Below are 15,034 nucleotides of genomic sequence, written 5' to 3'. Positions count from 1 at the left end.
GGGACTGTCTACTATTCTGTGTCTGTAAAATATCTTTCACAATGTGGCCCCTTTTTTGGTTGGATGTGTTTTACCCCAACAGACTGGAAATAAGGCATACATTTTTAATGAAAGAGCAATTAACCATTGGAACAACTGACTGGATTCACCATCACTGACAATTTTAAATCACAATAGGATGTTTTTTCTAAAAGCTATTCTCTAGGAATTATTTTGGGAAAATCTATGGCCTCTGTTATACAGTAGGTTAGATTACATAATCACAATGGTCCTTGTTTGCCTTGGGATGTCTGAAGTACTGTATTACTACAGTAAACACCAATTTCAATGAAAGATGCCTTTATATGTGGCAGATTGCTGCAACACTGCCCTTTACACTCGACCAGGAAAGATGCACCATCTTAGCTGAAAATGGCCATTTAAAACATAAATTTGATCAGACTGTTAGATCAGAACATAAATTAGCATCCCAGAAAGGAACACATAACTTACTATACTCTGTAATTAACCCTACCTATTTTATGTAAGGCTGTTATCAAGATGTCTCTCCTTTAAAACAAAGTAAAAGTAATAAACAAATAATATCTTCCTTTATAGACCTTTTGATCTTAACAGATCCTAAAGTGCAGCAAAAACTATATATGGTATGGATGACTTTGCCTACCACTGAAATACAACCACCTTCAGAGTTTAGCACGATAATGGTTTAATAGCATGAAGTGTCACTGCACATCAGCTTGGGACAAGAAATGAAACAGATACATTATTTGAAACTCTGGGAGAATTTAACTGGGCAAAATGTAACTGACCAAGCTGGAATTTGAGCAGGATACTACATTTAGCATTGTTACTGTTGCAAAATACACTGAATGGATTTTTAATGATAATATATTCGTCACGATTTTCATTTTACATAGTGCATAAATGACCCATATCATCAGTTAGAAGATATTACTGATGTGATTCTAATTTTGGTATTTAGTGTTTACAACAACAGAAAATATGACAAATTGGAACAATTGAAAAAGCAACAAACCAGATATTACCTGATACCTTAAGTTGTACATTGGACGATTCAATGAATGTGGCATTCACCTTGCTGCTTGTAGTATTGAACCAGTCGACTGTTAGAGTAGCAGGTTGCCTTTTCCCTAGATATTCATAAAATCCTTTCCACAATGAATTTATGAAAAACACATCTGAAGGAACTGAACAAATAAGCAATAAACAAAGGAATAAATTACCACAAATCAAAAGTAAAGTAAAATAATCTATTCATCTGTCCTTATTTATTAAACTTCACATTAAAGCACTCATGCATTGTTCTGAGTGTTTTTACATAAAGATATACAGTATCGGAGACAATGTATATAATGAACTTCCTGCACAGCTTCACATAATATTATGCTTGTGTGGTACAATAAAAGTCATTATAATAACTCATCAGTCTAAATGCCTCAGCAAACCTTCTCCTCGAGACTGAGAAAAAAAAAAGAAAGTTCTTGAGTAGAGGACCCATTGTAGAGATTGCCCTGCTGGAAGTCCTGTCTCCCCCATGAGCACATTCAACCAGTCTTCTGTGAGCTGCACTAGATGCTAGTGGATTTGAGCTGCAGTGTAAAATGGTGTTTTAAGAAAGCCCTAAATGACTTCCGAGTCAAGCTTCCTCCCCATGCCACACAACTATACTGGTACTCAGTGGAGATGCTAGAGCTGGAACTCCTTCAGTTCAAGGTGAGAGTCCTTTGCATTTGGAATTTACTTTTCCCCCAGTCTGAAATAGCCTGAATCTGTTCTCCCAAGCAGGCTAGGAAGGGAATAATAAGCGGAGATATGTGGGAAGTGGGTATTTTTGTTCATTTTCTTGGCTGTTTTTACTCCGTCCATCCCACCCCATTCTCTGCTATTGGTAGCAGTGAAATTGTTGAATTTCTAAGTTATTAAAATCTGAATTTTAAATATTTGGCAAAGATGTGTACAACTTGGTAGAGGTGACTTTTAGTATTCTTCACTAATTGAAAATAAAAAGAAAATACATATAAAATAAAATCAGAAGAGGACAAATCCATTAGGGAAAAATATTTTGATTTTGTGGAAGAGGTATTTCTCTGAGATTCTCATTTCCTCCTAGACTCTTCCTACATGCCCATTTTCCTCCTACGCACATCCTTCAATGGCACAACTCTGTGGCAATACTTTTGAGATGAGGGGGTCTGATTTAAGACGCCAGGATGAAGTAGAGAGAGAAGGGATCCTCCTCTTGCCTGTGCAGCATGCAAAAAACCTGCCAGGTAAGGGAATATGGGGACTGATGTCAAATACTCCATGTGATTCTGGGCTGCTTCCATACTAGAGAAACTTCATTTAAAGCTTTCAAGGGGATATTACAAAGAATGAATGATTCATTCATGCATCCGACGAAGCGGGTATTCACCCATGAAAGCTCATACTCCAAAACGTCTGTTAGTCTATAAGGTGCCACAGGACTCTTTGCTGATTTTAAAAAGGCTATTTAAAAAAGTAATAGCTAGAATCCCAGTCTCATAGCATCAAAAACCAACTGGCAGATCAAGAGACTATTGTAATCTCACATTCACTGGGACACTGCAGATGGTGTCCACCAGATAGCCAGATGCTGCTGATGGAAGTGTACAGTATTTTATTCTCCCTGGTTTAACTCTTGAAGTGACCAGCTAAGTTTTGTGTATTTCTTTAGACAATTTTAACTTTTCAAAATGTAATAAAGACCAATAAAATCATATGAATGCTTTCCTCAAATTTATTATGACATGGAACTGGCAATTAATCGTCTAAAAAAAAGTCACCAACTGGCTCTGCTGCTTGTATCTCGGTCCTAATAATACTGAGTATTAATGTGCACTTAATGAGAATGAGTAACAATAATATTTAGCACTTCCATCATGCTTTTCACTTTCAGGGAGCTCTACAAACATGAGCAACAAATTCTCAGGTTAACTGTAACATGCTTTGAAAAAATATAAATATAGTTATTACTCTAATATCTTAGGCCCCAGTCCAGCAATGTCATCTTCATGAGTGGGACCCTATGCATAGAAGAAGTACTCCTATCTTAAATAAGACTCTGTGGAATCACAGGCATCCTCCCATGCAGATCTTATTTCAAGATTGGGGCCTTATATACCAAAAAACAAACAAAATATTACAATCTTATTCACTTTTTCCCAATGTATTTTATTGTTGAACTCTTACTATTTTGCTCATATACTAGAACAATGCTGCAATATTTAGCTTGCTGAGCAACCACTACATCCAAACAAAAAGAAATCAAGTCTATCTTTAAATAGCTGTAAAATGCATGAAAATAATGGTATTAATATTAGATTCTGCAAATCCTAAATCTCAGATTAGGCCCTAAACTATACCAGAGAGTCACTTTAGCTAATAAATCCCCACATTATTCCTGTTGGATAGGTTAGTAAGTAGTGTTATTGCTATTTTAGAGATAATGAATCACAGACAGTGAATAGTCTAATCCTTTAAGATGCTGCATGCCTCCTCCCAGAGTCTGAAATCAAGGACATCTGAGGATAGTTAGGACCTTTCGGACTATGCTGAGCAGAAGCAAGTTTCATATGGCTTGGCAAAGACCAGAGTGAGTTAGTGCCAGAGTTAGAGCTGCTCACTGTTGTATAATCCACATGACACTCCCATACTCAAGAGTCTTGTCATTCCTCCAGCCTTGCCCATTTGGAATGCTATTTATCCAGTGGGGCTGCAGGGATTTCCTTGCAGTTTCTCCTCCTGATCATCAGAGGACAATGTGGTAGAGAAACTGCAGTCAGCCAAGCTGCTTCTCTTTTTCTGCACTCCTGCTGAAGTCAAACTGGTATGAAGCAACTGGGATAAGGACAATGTACAGACAGCTATGTGCCCCAGATCCCCACCACCCGGCACTGAAAGGGCCAGGAGTCAAGGAAGGGGAGAGAGAACAGAGAAGGGATGAAAACAGGAATAAAGAAGAGCATCATGGCTTTCCAAATCCCTGTAGCTGCTATGGGCTTTTCCAACGCCTCACCTGAGTGGTGCAGTGGGACATGCTCCTTGTACCCCCTGCAGAGAAGAGCCCTGCAGAGGGACACAGTTACTTTTTCTAATTGGCAAGAAATATCTAAATAGAAGCAAGTGCACAAAATGTGCCAGATATGCAGAGCTGAGAATAGAACTCAGGCCACCTGGTTTCTGCTCTGACTATATCTCTATGCCACAATCTCTGTATCCATCTCATTTATGTAACACATACTACTAACTAATTATATTAAATTAGTGATTCGGAGCAAATGACAGCAAGGTACTCTGACCCTTTTCCAACTTGTTATAGTTCCAACATGCTGTAATATATTAATTCTTCAGTAGGATTCCTAGACTTCTTGTTCTGGGATACTTCTCTTTCCGTAGGTATGTCACAATTGTGTCTCTCTGTGATAGCAGATTAGAAACCCTGATACTTTAAAAATGTATTAAAAGTATTTTATTTGCTTTTTCTTTTTATTAAATATGCACAAGGGAATTTATAGTTCAGGAAAGTGTAGGGCAAGTGGTACTGATATGAGTTTGCTATAATACTGAGAGGTTCAGTGCAAGATTCCCATGAAAGACCTGACAATATACCTCAGTCCTAGGCTTCAACACCCTTGCAATTACTGTTGAGCAAAGCTGTCAATTACAGTATGTCACTTTATCCAAAATGATATAGTGGGCTCAATTTTCAGCTGCACCCAATTTACACTTAGTGCAGCTCAGCAGAGGAAGGAGGGGAAGGTGACTATAACACACATTTCTGTTCTTCCAATCTTGGGTTGGCTAAGGGCCAAAAAGCAGCTGCAGCAGGGTGTTGAACTAGCTGACCTCCTGAGGTCCCTTCCAACCCTATGATTCTATGATTCATAGGTATCACTGAGCTAGGCAAGGATCAGCTGGAGTGCTATGTGCTCAAGCCTGTCCCTCCCTTTTCCAACCCATGGCATGCTGCTCTTTGCCCTCCCCATCCGCTATGTGAGGGCAGTGAGGGAGAGAAGCAGGTAGGATAGAGACACCTATGCTGGCTCTGCTTAGGGTAAATCCATGGCTGCTCCTTTAGAGCATCTTTTTAGCTACTTTGGGAAAAGGCTGTGCAAAGCAGCAAGAAACATGACTGAAGTCTGAGCCCAGTGTTTGTTTTTTCAAATGTATTTTACATGGATATTATAAGGATTAATTAGATAAAACTTATAAAATACTATGAAGATTTAAAATACTATATAAATGCTAATTATTATTGCAAGGATAAACTAGAACTAGGGGGAAATCAACCCACTTCATATAGATGGTCACCATCTCTGTGGATATGGGGAAAGCAGTGGAAAGAAAGCTTTTGATAAGGTCTCCCACAGTATTCTTACCAGTAAGTTAAAGAAGTATGGATTAGATGAATGGACTATAAGGCAGATAGAAAGCTGGCTAGATTGTCGGGCTCTATCATAAACAGATAGTTAAGGGTTAATGTCTCTTTTACCTGTAAAGGGTTAAGAAGCTCAGTAAACCTGGCTGATACCTGACCAGAGGACCAATAGGGGGAGAAGATACTTTCAAATCTTGGTGGAGGGAAGTCTTTGTTTGTGCTCTTTGTTTTGTTCGTTGTTCGCTCTTGGGACTAAAAGGGACCAGATATACATCCAGGCTCTCCAAATCTTTTTAATCAGTCTCTCATGTTTTAAACTTGTAAGTAATCAGTCAGGCAAGGCATGTTAGTCTTATGTTTGTTTTCTCAACTTGTAAATGTTTCTTTTTGCTGGAAGGATTTTTACCTCTGTTTGCTGTAACTTTGAATCTAAGGCTAGAGGGGGTTTCCTCTGGGCTATATGAATCTGAGTACCCTGTAAAGTATTTTCCATCCTGATTTTACAGAGATGATTTTTACCTTTTCTTTCTTTAATTAAAAGCTTTCTTTTTTAAGAACCTGATTGATTTTTCCTTGTCTTAAGATCCAAGGGGATTGGGTCTGGACTCACTAGGGATTGGTGGGGGAAAAGAAGGGGGGATGGTTAATTCCTCCTTGTTTTAAGATCCAAGGGGTTTGGATCTGTGTTCACCAGGGAATTGGTGAAGCCTCTCAAGGCAACCCAGGGAGGGGAAAGTTAGGGGGGGAAAGGGAGTGCGTCAGACACTGAATTTCTGGCTGGTGTCAGTGTTGCCAGATCTAAGCTAGCAATTAAGCTTAGAAGTGTTCATGCAGGTCCCCACATTTGTACTCTAAAGTTCAAAGTGGGGGAAAAACCTCGACAGGCTCAATGGGTAGTGATCAACAGCTCGATGTCTAGTTGGCAGCCAGTATCAAGCAGAGTGCCCCAGCGGTCAGTCCTGGGACCGGTTTTGTTCAACATCTTTATTAATGATCTGGATGATGGGATGGATTGCACCCTCAGCAAATTCGCAGATGATACTAAGCTGGGGGGGAGAGGTAGATACACTGGAGGGTAGGCGTAGGGTCCAGAGTGACCTAGACAAATTGAAGGAATTGTCCAAAAGAAATCTGATGAGGTTCAACAAGGACAAGTGCAGAGTCATGCACTCAGGAAAGAAGAATCCCATGAACTGCTACAGCCTGGGGACCGACTGGCTAAGCAGCCGTTCTGAAGAAAAGGGCCTGGGGATTACAGTGGACAAGAAGCTGTATATGAGTCAGCATTGTGCCCTCGTTGCCAAGAAGGCCAATGATATATTGGGCTGTATTAGTAGGAGCATTGCTAGCAGATCGAGGAAAGTGATTATTCCCCTCTATTCGGCACTGGTGAGGCCACACCTGGAGTATAGCATCCAGTTTTGGTCCTCCCACTGCAGAAGGCATGTGGACAAATTGGAGAGAGTCCAGTGGAGCACAACAAAAAGTATTAGAGGGCTGATGCACGTGACTTACGAGGAGAGGCAACTGGGGTTATTTAGTCTGCAGAAGAGAAGAGAAGAGTGAGGGGGAATTTGATAGCAGTCTTCAACTACCTTAAGGGGGTTCCAAAGAGGATGGAGCTCTGCTGTGGGGGGAGGTCGAGGCTGGATATTGGGAAACATTATTTCACTAGGAGGGTGGTGAAGCACTGGAATGGGTTACCTAAGGAGGTGGTGGAATCTCCATCCTTAGAGGTTTTTAAGGCCTGGCTTGACAAAACCCCTGGCTGGGATTATTTAGTTGGTGTTGGTCCTGCTTTGAGCAGGTGATTGGACTAGATGACCTCCTGAGATCTCCTCCAACGCTAATATTCTATGATTCTATTCTATGATTTAAACTCAGGTCTCCAAAGATGGGAGGTTAGTGAACTAACCCACTATGATAAACAGGCTCCAAATTCAGCGGTATTAGTTACACCATATTTAAAATCAATATAGTTGCAAATGAAACTTTACAGAACGTTAAGTGGAGAGGTACTGAGGCAGAAAGGAAACCCAAAAACCATAGGCAGAGCTCATATTCATGACACAATTCAAAAGTTTTAAAATTATAATTAAAAGTAACAGTTAGTGAAATGTATCAGAGGGGTAGCCATGTTAGTCTGGATCTGTATAAGCAGCAACGAGTCCTGTGGCACCTTATAGACTAACAGACGTATTGGAGCATTAGCTTTCGTGAGTGAATACCCACTTTGTCAGATGCATGTAGTGGAAATTTCCAGAGGCAGGTATAAATATGCAAGCAAGAATCAGGCTAGAGATAACAAGGTTAGTTCAATCAGGGAGGATGTGGCCCTCTTCTAGCGGTTGAGGTATGAACACCAAGGAAGGAGAAACTGCTTTTGTAGTTGGCTAGCCATTCACAGACTTTGTTTAATTCTGAGCTGGTGGTGTCAAATTTGCAGATGAACTGAAGATCAGCAGTTTCTCTTTGAAGTCTGGTCCTGCCTCTGGAAATTTCCACTACATGCATCTGATGAAGTGGGTATTCACCCATGAAAGCTCATGCTCCAATAAGTCTGTTAGTCGATAAGGTGCCACAAGACTTTCTGCTGCAGTTAGTGAAATATATCTTAAAACTTTTTCCACCTATTTATTACTGTCGTTTACTGTGAATTGTTTGAGTATTATAATTAGTGACATACAACAATCATAATCTTTCATTTTATAAAAATGAATTTTTAAAATAGTTACTTAAATGATTATAAATGACACGAGGTGGTCTGTATTAATGATATTAATGCACCGCTTGGTGAATATAGTTCGAGACACAGCCTCTGAGTGAACTTTAGCTGTATTTTAATTAGACAATTAAACACAATAGACTATGCAGTAGCTGATTAATGCATCCCTTAGCTGTGCAGTGAGGGAGCCAAGAGCCTCCAGCAAACTAAGGTTGTTTATTAATTAGCATGAATGCACAGTCCACTGTATACTATTGTAATTACTGTAAAAACTGGTGAAATGAACTCATATATGATCTCAATTGACACTCCTGTTAGCAATCTCAGCAACAAGGCCAAAGATTACAACTTGGGAGCAGCTCCTGCAGTGCCCTATTATTCTGGGCAGGCCTTTGCTCAATTGTTTGTTGAAAAACTCTGTTTATATCGGTTTCAGAGTGGTAACTGTGTTAGTCTGTATCAACAAAAACAATGAGAAGTCCTTGTGGCACCTTAGAGACTAACAAATTTATTTGGGCATAAGCTTTCGTGGACTAGAATCCACTTCATCAGATGTATGGAGTGGAAAATACAGGAGCAGGTATAAATACATGAAAGGATGGGAGTTGCTTTACCAAGTGTGAGGTCAGCCTAATGAGACAATTCAATTAACAGCAGGATACCAAGGGAGGGAAAAAATTATTTTATATTTTATAAAAGTTATAAAAGTTATTTTTACATCCATGAAAGCTTATGCTCAAATACATTTGTTAGTCTCTAAGGTGCCACAAGGACTCATTGTTGTTTCTGTCTATATAAAAAGAGACCACAAAAAAAATTAAGTCTAACATGTCCAGTAGGTCAGTGAAAATGCTTGAATATGAAAAGTGTAGAGTACCAAAATTTCTCCAAAGATGTATATTTTATATTTCTGGCAGAAGCATATAATCAAATGTAGACAAAATTCAGTTCAAGATCCATCCAACTTCTGTGGCATGGAGGGCAACCTAAGTTCTAAAATGTAATTTTTTTTTTTTTGGCTTGCCAGAGCTTTCATAATGTGAAAGCCAGATGGATTTTTGACCAAACCTAACCTTATATAATTACATTCTATCCTCATGATAAGGCTCTCCATTAGAACACACTAATATAAAACTACCTTTCCTTGCTTCCTGTCTACCTTATACTCTATTATCCTTTTGATTTAACAACGCCTTTGTACAATGTTCCAAAAACTGGTGTTGTATGAGAAATCACTATATAAAAATGATGTTACTATGGAAAGAATTTCAGAGAGTAGGCTTTACATGCCAGTTATTCTTATGAATATCCAGGACATTTGTCTTCCTTTGTGATGAGTAATGGAATAATTAAGTTAACTGTTAGAAATAGTTTTACTACCCAAAACATACTAGGGTGCAAATCAATTTAGTTTATTTAGATCTAAAACTGTTCTGGTATACAAACCTGGAGTTTTAGTTATTGTTTCATTAACTTCTCTCACTCCTTTACCTACAAGTAAAAAAACAAATTATCATTTTTATGAACATATTTATTTTTCTATAGAATGCTGAAACATAATGCTTGATTAAAGCAATTATCCCTCCTATATTTGCAGCAGAAATAACTAAAGTTAAAATAACTAGAACATATTACAGATTCAAACCCATACACTCCCACACATTCATTGGGGGGAAAAAAGCCTTGGAAACCAGCACTTTTATTGTGGTAAATTAGTTGACTACAGAGGTAAGTATTTAATATATTTAGGCCTAAAGTTTATGGTTTTATATCAGTCCCAGTGCTATAACAGAGAGCCTTATAGTGAGGATGAATTATGTATCTGTGCAAGAATAACAACTTATTACATCAAAATTAAACAAATACTACTAGTGAATAATGCTATGGATATGACAGTTCCAGCCCATTTTTAGGTGCCTGAAAAATACAAAAGTCAGGCAGATAGATTATTCTGTTGTGTACTCTTTTTCTTCACCGGCATACGGTGTGAAATTCACCCCTGTGCAAAAGAGCTCTCAAAAGTCCTATGCATTACTTATGTCTTATTTTGAAGATTTGAGTAACATATAAGTGGTATACTTTGTGTGAACTCTTTGCACAGGGGTGAATGGTACCCTATAACAGCTATATGTCAATTCAAACTAGTTGGTTGTTAGCTAGCATGCACATATGAACACTACTGGATAGCTTTTTAAATATTTTGGGGGAAAAAAAGTCTTACGCTTCATTTGAAAGGCTGTACTTTAAAAATATTGCTCAAACAACTTTTCATCAAACTAGTGATATATAGCACCCTTAGAAATTACTTTGCAGGGAACTGGTAATGGAATACAAAGGGCTTTATGTCTAGGTCACAGTTCTTGGTAGCAGTGTTTAAAAGACCATCACACTCAAGTCTAGTAGCACACCAAAAAGGTCTATGTATATTAAGCACATTTTTAGTTCTTTTCTACAGTTGTAAGTTGCATCAAACAAAATGTTACAGGCAGCTAGCCCAAAGCACGTAGTCTGGGTTTTCTTGTTTTTTGTTAATTAAAACTGTTAGAAGTTTAACTGGTGCCGAGAATGAGATTTACAAACCACAATCAGTTTAAACATAAGGGCCAAATTTTGCTTTCAGAATTCTGTATCCAGAGTATGCCAGTGGAATTTTATCAGATTTACCCTTATGTAATCCAGAGCAGAATTTGGCCCAATGGCTTATTTTCAGTTTCAGTGAGTTTTATTGTTTGTTTTTATTTCAAAGGAAACACATCCTCCATGGATTAAAAAAAATGCATTTAATATAGCCAACATACCTGCATGATTTCAGAAGCCAGTCTGCTATGATAGAACTTAAAAAAAAAAGTTAAAAGCCTACAAATATTGTACATTAAGCACTGAAAAAATATTTAAAGAACATAAGATTTGATACAAACTGAGATAAGAAAGAAAATGCACAGTTAAAAGTGACAGCTTGTCTTGAACAAACTGTGGTCTTTTGGTTGAACTTTTTTTTTATTATCTGTAGGTATACTTTTTTCCTCAGTGAGTTCAGGACGGTACATTCACTTTGAATGAATTGGTTTGCTCAGTTTATGTCATAATCTTAACACTATTATGACAGTTTGTTTTATTGTAATATTAATTGGTCCAAATTCAACCCTGGTATACATTCTAAAATCAATAGAATTATACTGGAGAAAAAAATGAATCTGATTTCTGTAGAGTGTGATATATCACTTGATCAACAACTTACTTTTACAAATAGGTGGCTTTCCTGTCCATTTCATATCTGGTTTACATGTCCGGTGCTCTGATCCACCAGCAAGAAAAAATCCTGGCTGACAGGTATATACCAAAGTGTAACCTAAAGTAGGAAGATCTATCGCTTTCACATCTACATGCGCTGGTGTCTCTGGCTGTCTGCAAGCATGAGCTGAAAGGGGTTTTTAGAGTTAGCAAAAGCGGCAGCAAACAGTTGTACACAGTATCTTTTTACAGAATTTAGAACAAACACATGCCAATCCATTCATTTTCACTTAGTAAACTTTCTACCATTAAAAAATGGCAAGCAATTTTTATATTTTGAGCAAAAGTAACTTTGAGATTTTGTGATTTATTGTTGTGTTGTGGGAAGTTGGAAATAATGATTCCTACTAATATCATCTATTTCTACACAGTACACTGAAGATCCATTATTAAGACATAGGAGAAAAAGAGTTAAAAGGAAGATAAGACAAGGCACGTGCCATTGCAAATTATTCGGTGATCAGTATTGTATTGTTGTACTGTCATAGCTTCAAGCATCCCATAAATTCAGTGTCTGAAACAACCTTGAAAATTACCGTGATTATTGTGCTAAATAAAATCATTATAAACATCAAATGAAATAAAAGTTCCATAGAAAGGTTTTATCATACTTCACTGGGTATAACAGAAATTGTTGCAATAGACATCTCAATCTTTCTGCTCCATTTGTCCATTTAAAACATCTCAAAATTAATCTGAAATGGGATTTGAATCTAAGGTCATTCGAAACCAGTGGTTCTCGACCAGGAGTACATGTATCCTGCAGGTAAGCAGAGGTCTTCCAGGAGGTACCTTAACTGCTCTATATATTACCCACTGAAATTTAAGCACAATATTTATATTCCAATTGATTTTTTTATAATTATATGGTAAAAATTGGAGTAAGAAATTTTTCAATAATGGTGTGCTGTGACACTTTTGTATTTTTATGTCTGATTTTGTAAGCAATTAGTTTTTAAGTGAAGTGAACCTTGTGGGGTACACAAGACAACTCAAACTCCTGAAAAGGTACAACAGTCTGGAAAAGTTGAGAGTCACTGCTCTAAGGTATTATTTTTATTTTAGATCAGTGTATTTTATTGGAGCAGTTCACTGATATACTCCAACCATCACAGAAATCCACATATATTGATCTTCCAGCTTCCAGGGCCGGCTCTAGCAATTTCGCCGCCCCAAGCATGGTGGCACGCTGCAGGGGGTGCTCTGCTGCTCGCCGGTCCCGCGGCTCCAGTGGACCTCCCACAGGCGTTCCTGTGGAGGGTCCAATGGTCCCGCGGCTACGGTGGAGCTGCTGCAGGCATGTCTGCGGGAGGTCCACCGGAGCCGTGGGACCAGCGGACCGTCTGCAGAAACGCCTGCAGCAGGTCTACCGAAGCCGCGGGACCAGCGGACCCTCCGCAGGCATGCCTGTGGCCCTCCCAGCAACAGGCAGAGCGCCCCCTGCGGTGTGCCACCCCAAGCACGTGCTTGGCGCGCTGTGGCCTGGAGCCAGCCCTGGCAGCTTCCCACTTGGAGTCCAGAAAAGCTGTGGAGTGATGAGTCATACTTCATGGCTCACAAAAGACTAGCCAACAAAATGTTCCTACACATACAGTGTGCCATAATCTGTTCTCAATGACACCAACATAAACACAAAAAACCTATATTAACTTTAGTAGAGTTATCACAAATTTGCTCTGGTGTCACTGAAAGCAGAATTTAGCCCAATAGAGTTGATACAGCGACAGTGAGCACAGTTATAAAGATACCATTTGTCAACAGTCATCACATCCTGGCACCTGACACACAGAAATGTACTGCTACATTTAGAATAGTAAACTACATGGTCTCTGTTGGCAAACTCTGACTTTGAGACAGTGGGGAGTATGTTGCATATTTACTACATGAGATTAAAAAGTGTACTGATTTATTTCCCTGTCAAAGACTATATCACATGTAAATTTTAAAGAAAAAATAAGGACTTACGAATGCATTCAGACTGTATACCACTCCAAGTTAAGTTTGCAAGACAAGATCTAGTAGTAGAGCCTTGAATATGATAACCCTTCCTACATCTGAAAAAGACTGTGCTTCCAACCTGCAGGATCAAAAGTAGAATATAAGAGAAAACAGGAAACCAGCATTTGTAATCAGTTGACAGCATAGTGATATGCTGCTAGGGAGATTAAAAAAAATTCTTCCATATATCATCAGTTTGCAGTTTACGGATTTAGCTTTTTCCTTATGCAATCAAAGTCTCATCCATGATGGTAAAACTGAATTTACGTGACAAGGATAAGTGGAAAAAAGTGGATCAGACTGGACACACGAAAAGGAACTACACTATATACACTCTCAACTTTCTAGTCTACCAATGTGTGACAGAAGCAACTAAAATGTGTGACAAATGACCAAAATGGTATCGCTACACATTGCACTCTATTTGACTCACCATAACTAGAAAACCTGTTTTTAAAGATTTTTTTGTCACTATATGTATTAGTAAGCCAGTTGTTTAAAAAGAAAACAGGAAAATACAAATTCTATCCTGTGCAATGGTAAAAGATCTCTTGCAGTTGCACCTGCAGTTAAATTCATACAGAAAATTATGGGCATAATTGTTTATGCTACATTTGTGACTATGTTCTACCTAAATTCTGCTTCAGATGCTCAAGAAGCAGAGTGATGATTGACAGGATTGAAAGATGTACTGTGATTAAGTGGGATGAGAAAACAGTAAGTGATAAAATATCTATTAGAAAGAGTAGAACACTTGACTGTAAGTGAAGAAGGTGGTTCTAAGCAAAGTGGTCATAAAGGTGAGAAAATACCACTTTCTTTACAATTCTTTTGAGGAAAGAGAACAAAGGAAATGGGATAGGAATTTCATAGATTCATATGTTCTGAGGCCAATAGGAACTATTGTGATTCTCTGTTTTCTCCTTCATACCACACGCTATAGGACTTCTTTGAATTAGTTTTGTTTTAACTACAGCATATCTTTTAGGAAAAAAAGATCAAATCTTGATTTTAAAATGGCCAGTGAGGAAGCATCTATCAGAATCCTTGGTATGGTTTACAATAGTTGATTAACCTCATTGTTAAAAATATGCAACTTACTTGCAGGCTGAATTGGTCTAACTCAGTGGCAGGCAATTTACGGCCCTTCAGGGTAATCCACTGGCAGGCCATGAAACAGTTTGTTTACTTTGGCATAGCTGCCCACAGATCTCAGTGTCCATTGTTTGCCATTTCTGGCCAATGGGAGCTGCGGGAAGCAGCGCGGGCTGCAGGGAAATGCTTCCCGCAGCTCCCATTTGCTGGGAACGATGTACCATGACCACTGGGATCTGCGGGCAGCTGTGCCAATGTAAACAGTCTTGTGGCCCATGAGCGGATTACCCTGATGTGTCTCAGGTTGCCCACCACTGGTCTATCTTCATTGGATTTTATTATACTTTTGTCTGCCAGACTGAAGAGCCCATTATCATATTTCTGTTCTCCATGTAGGTACTTACAGACCTTAATCAAGTCTCCCTTTAACCTTCTGTTTGTCATGCGAAACAGATTAAGCTCCTTGAATCTATCACTATACAATAGGCTTTCCAATGCTTTAATAA

General features: G+C 38.6%; 1 protein-coding gene across 3 annotated transcripts in view; it reads right to left on the bottom strand.

Annotated features, from left to right (window-relative positions):
- CSMD1 (CUB and Sushi multiple domains 1) overlaps nucleotides 1-15,034 on the bottom strand; it is a 1,994,958-nt gene that overhangs the window by 19,685 nt on the left and 1,960,239 nt on the right. For 2 of the 3 annotated variants that reach the window (XM_050950505.1, XM_050950507.1), the window contains 4 exons: nucleotides 13,401-13,512; nucleotides 11,383-11,562; nucleotides 9,591-9,635; nucleotides 1,047-1,208 (listed from right to left, as the gene is read on the bottom strand). In XM_050950505.1, the coding sequence (XP_050806462.1) occupies nucleotides 1,047-1,208; nucleotides 9,591-9,635; nucleotides 11,383-11,562; nucleotides 13,401-13,512 (499 nt within the window). The remainder of the gene's footprint in view (nucleotides 1-1,046; nucleotides 1,209-9,590; nucleotides 9,636-11,382; nucleotides 11,563-13,400; nucleotides 13,513-15,034) is intronic. The other variant, XM_050950506.1, reaches the window with a different exon arrangement.

The sequence above is a fragment of the Gopherus flavomarginatus genome, chromosome 4 (genome assembly GCF_025201925.1).
Source record: "Gopherus flavomarginatus isolate rGopFla2 chromosome 4, rGopFla2.mat.asm, whole genome shotgun sequence".
NCBI lineage: Eukaryota > Metazoa > Chordata > Testudines > Testudinidae > Gopherus > Gopherus flavomarginatus.
Note: the sequence above shows the minus strand (reverse complement) of the source record. Positions and strands in the feature narration are given on the sequence as shown.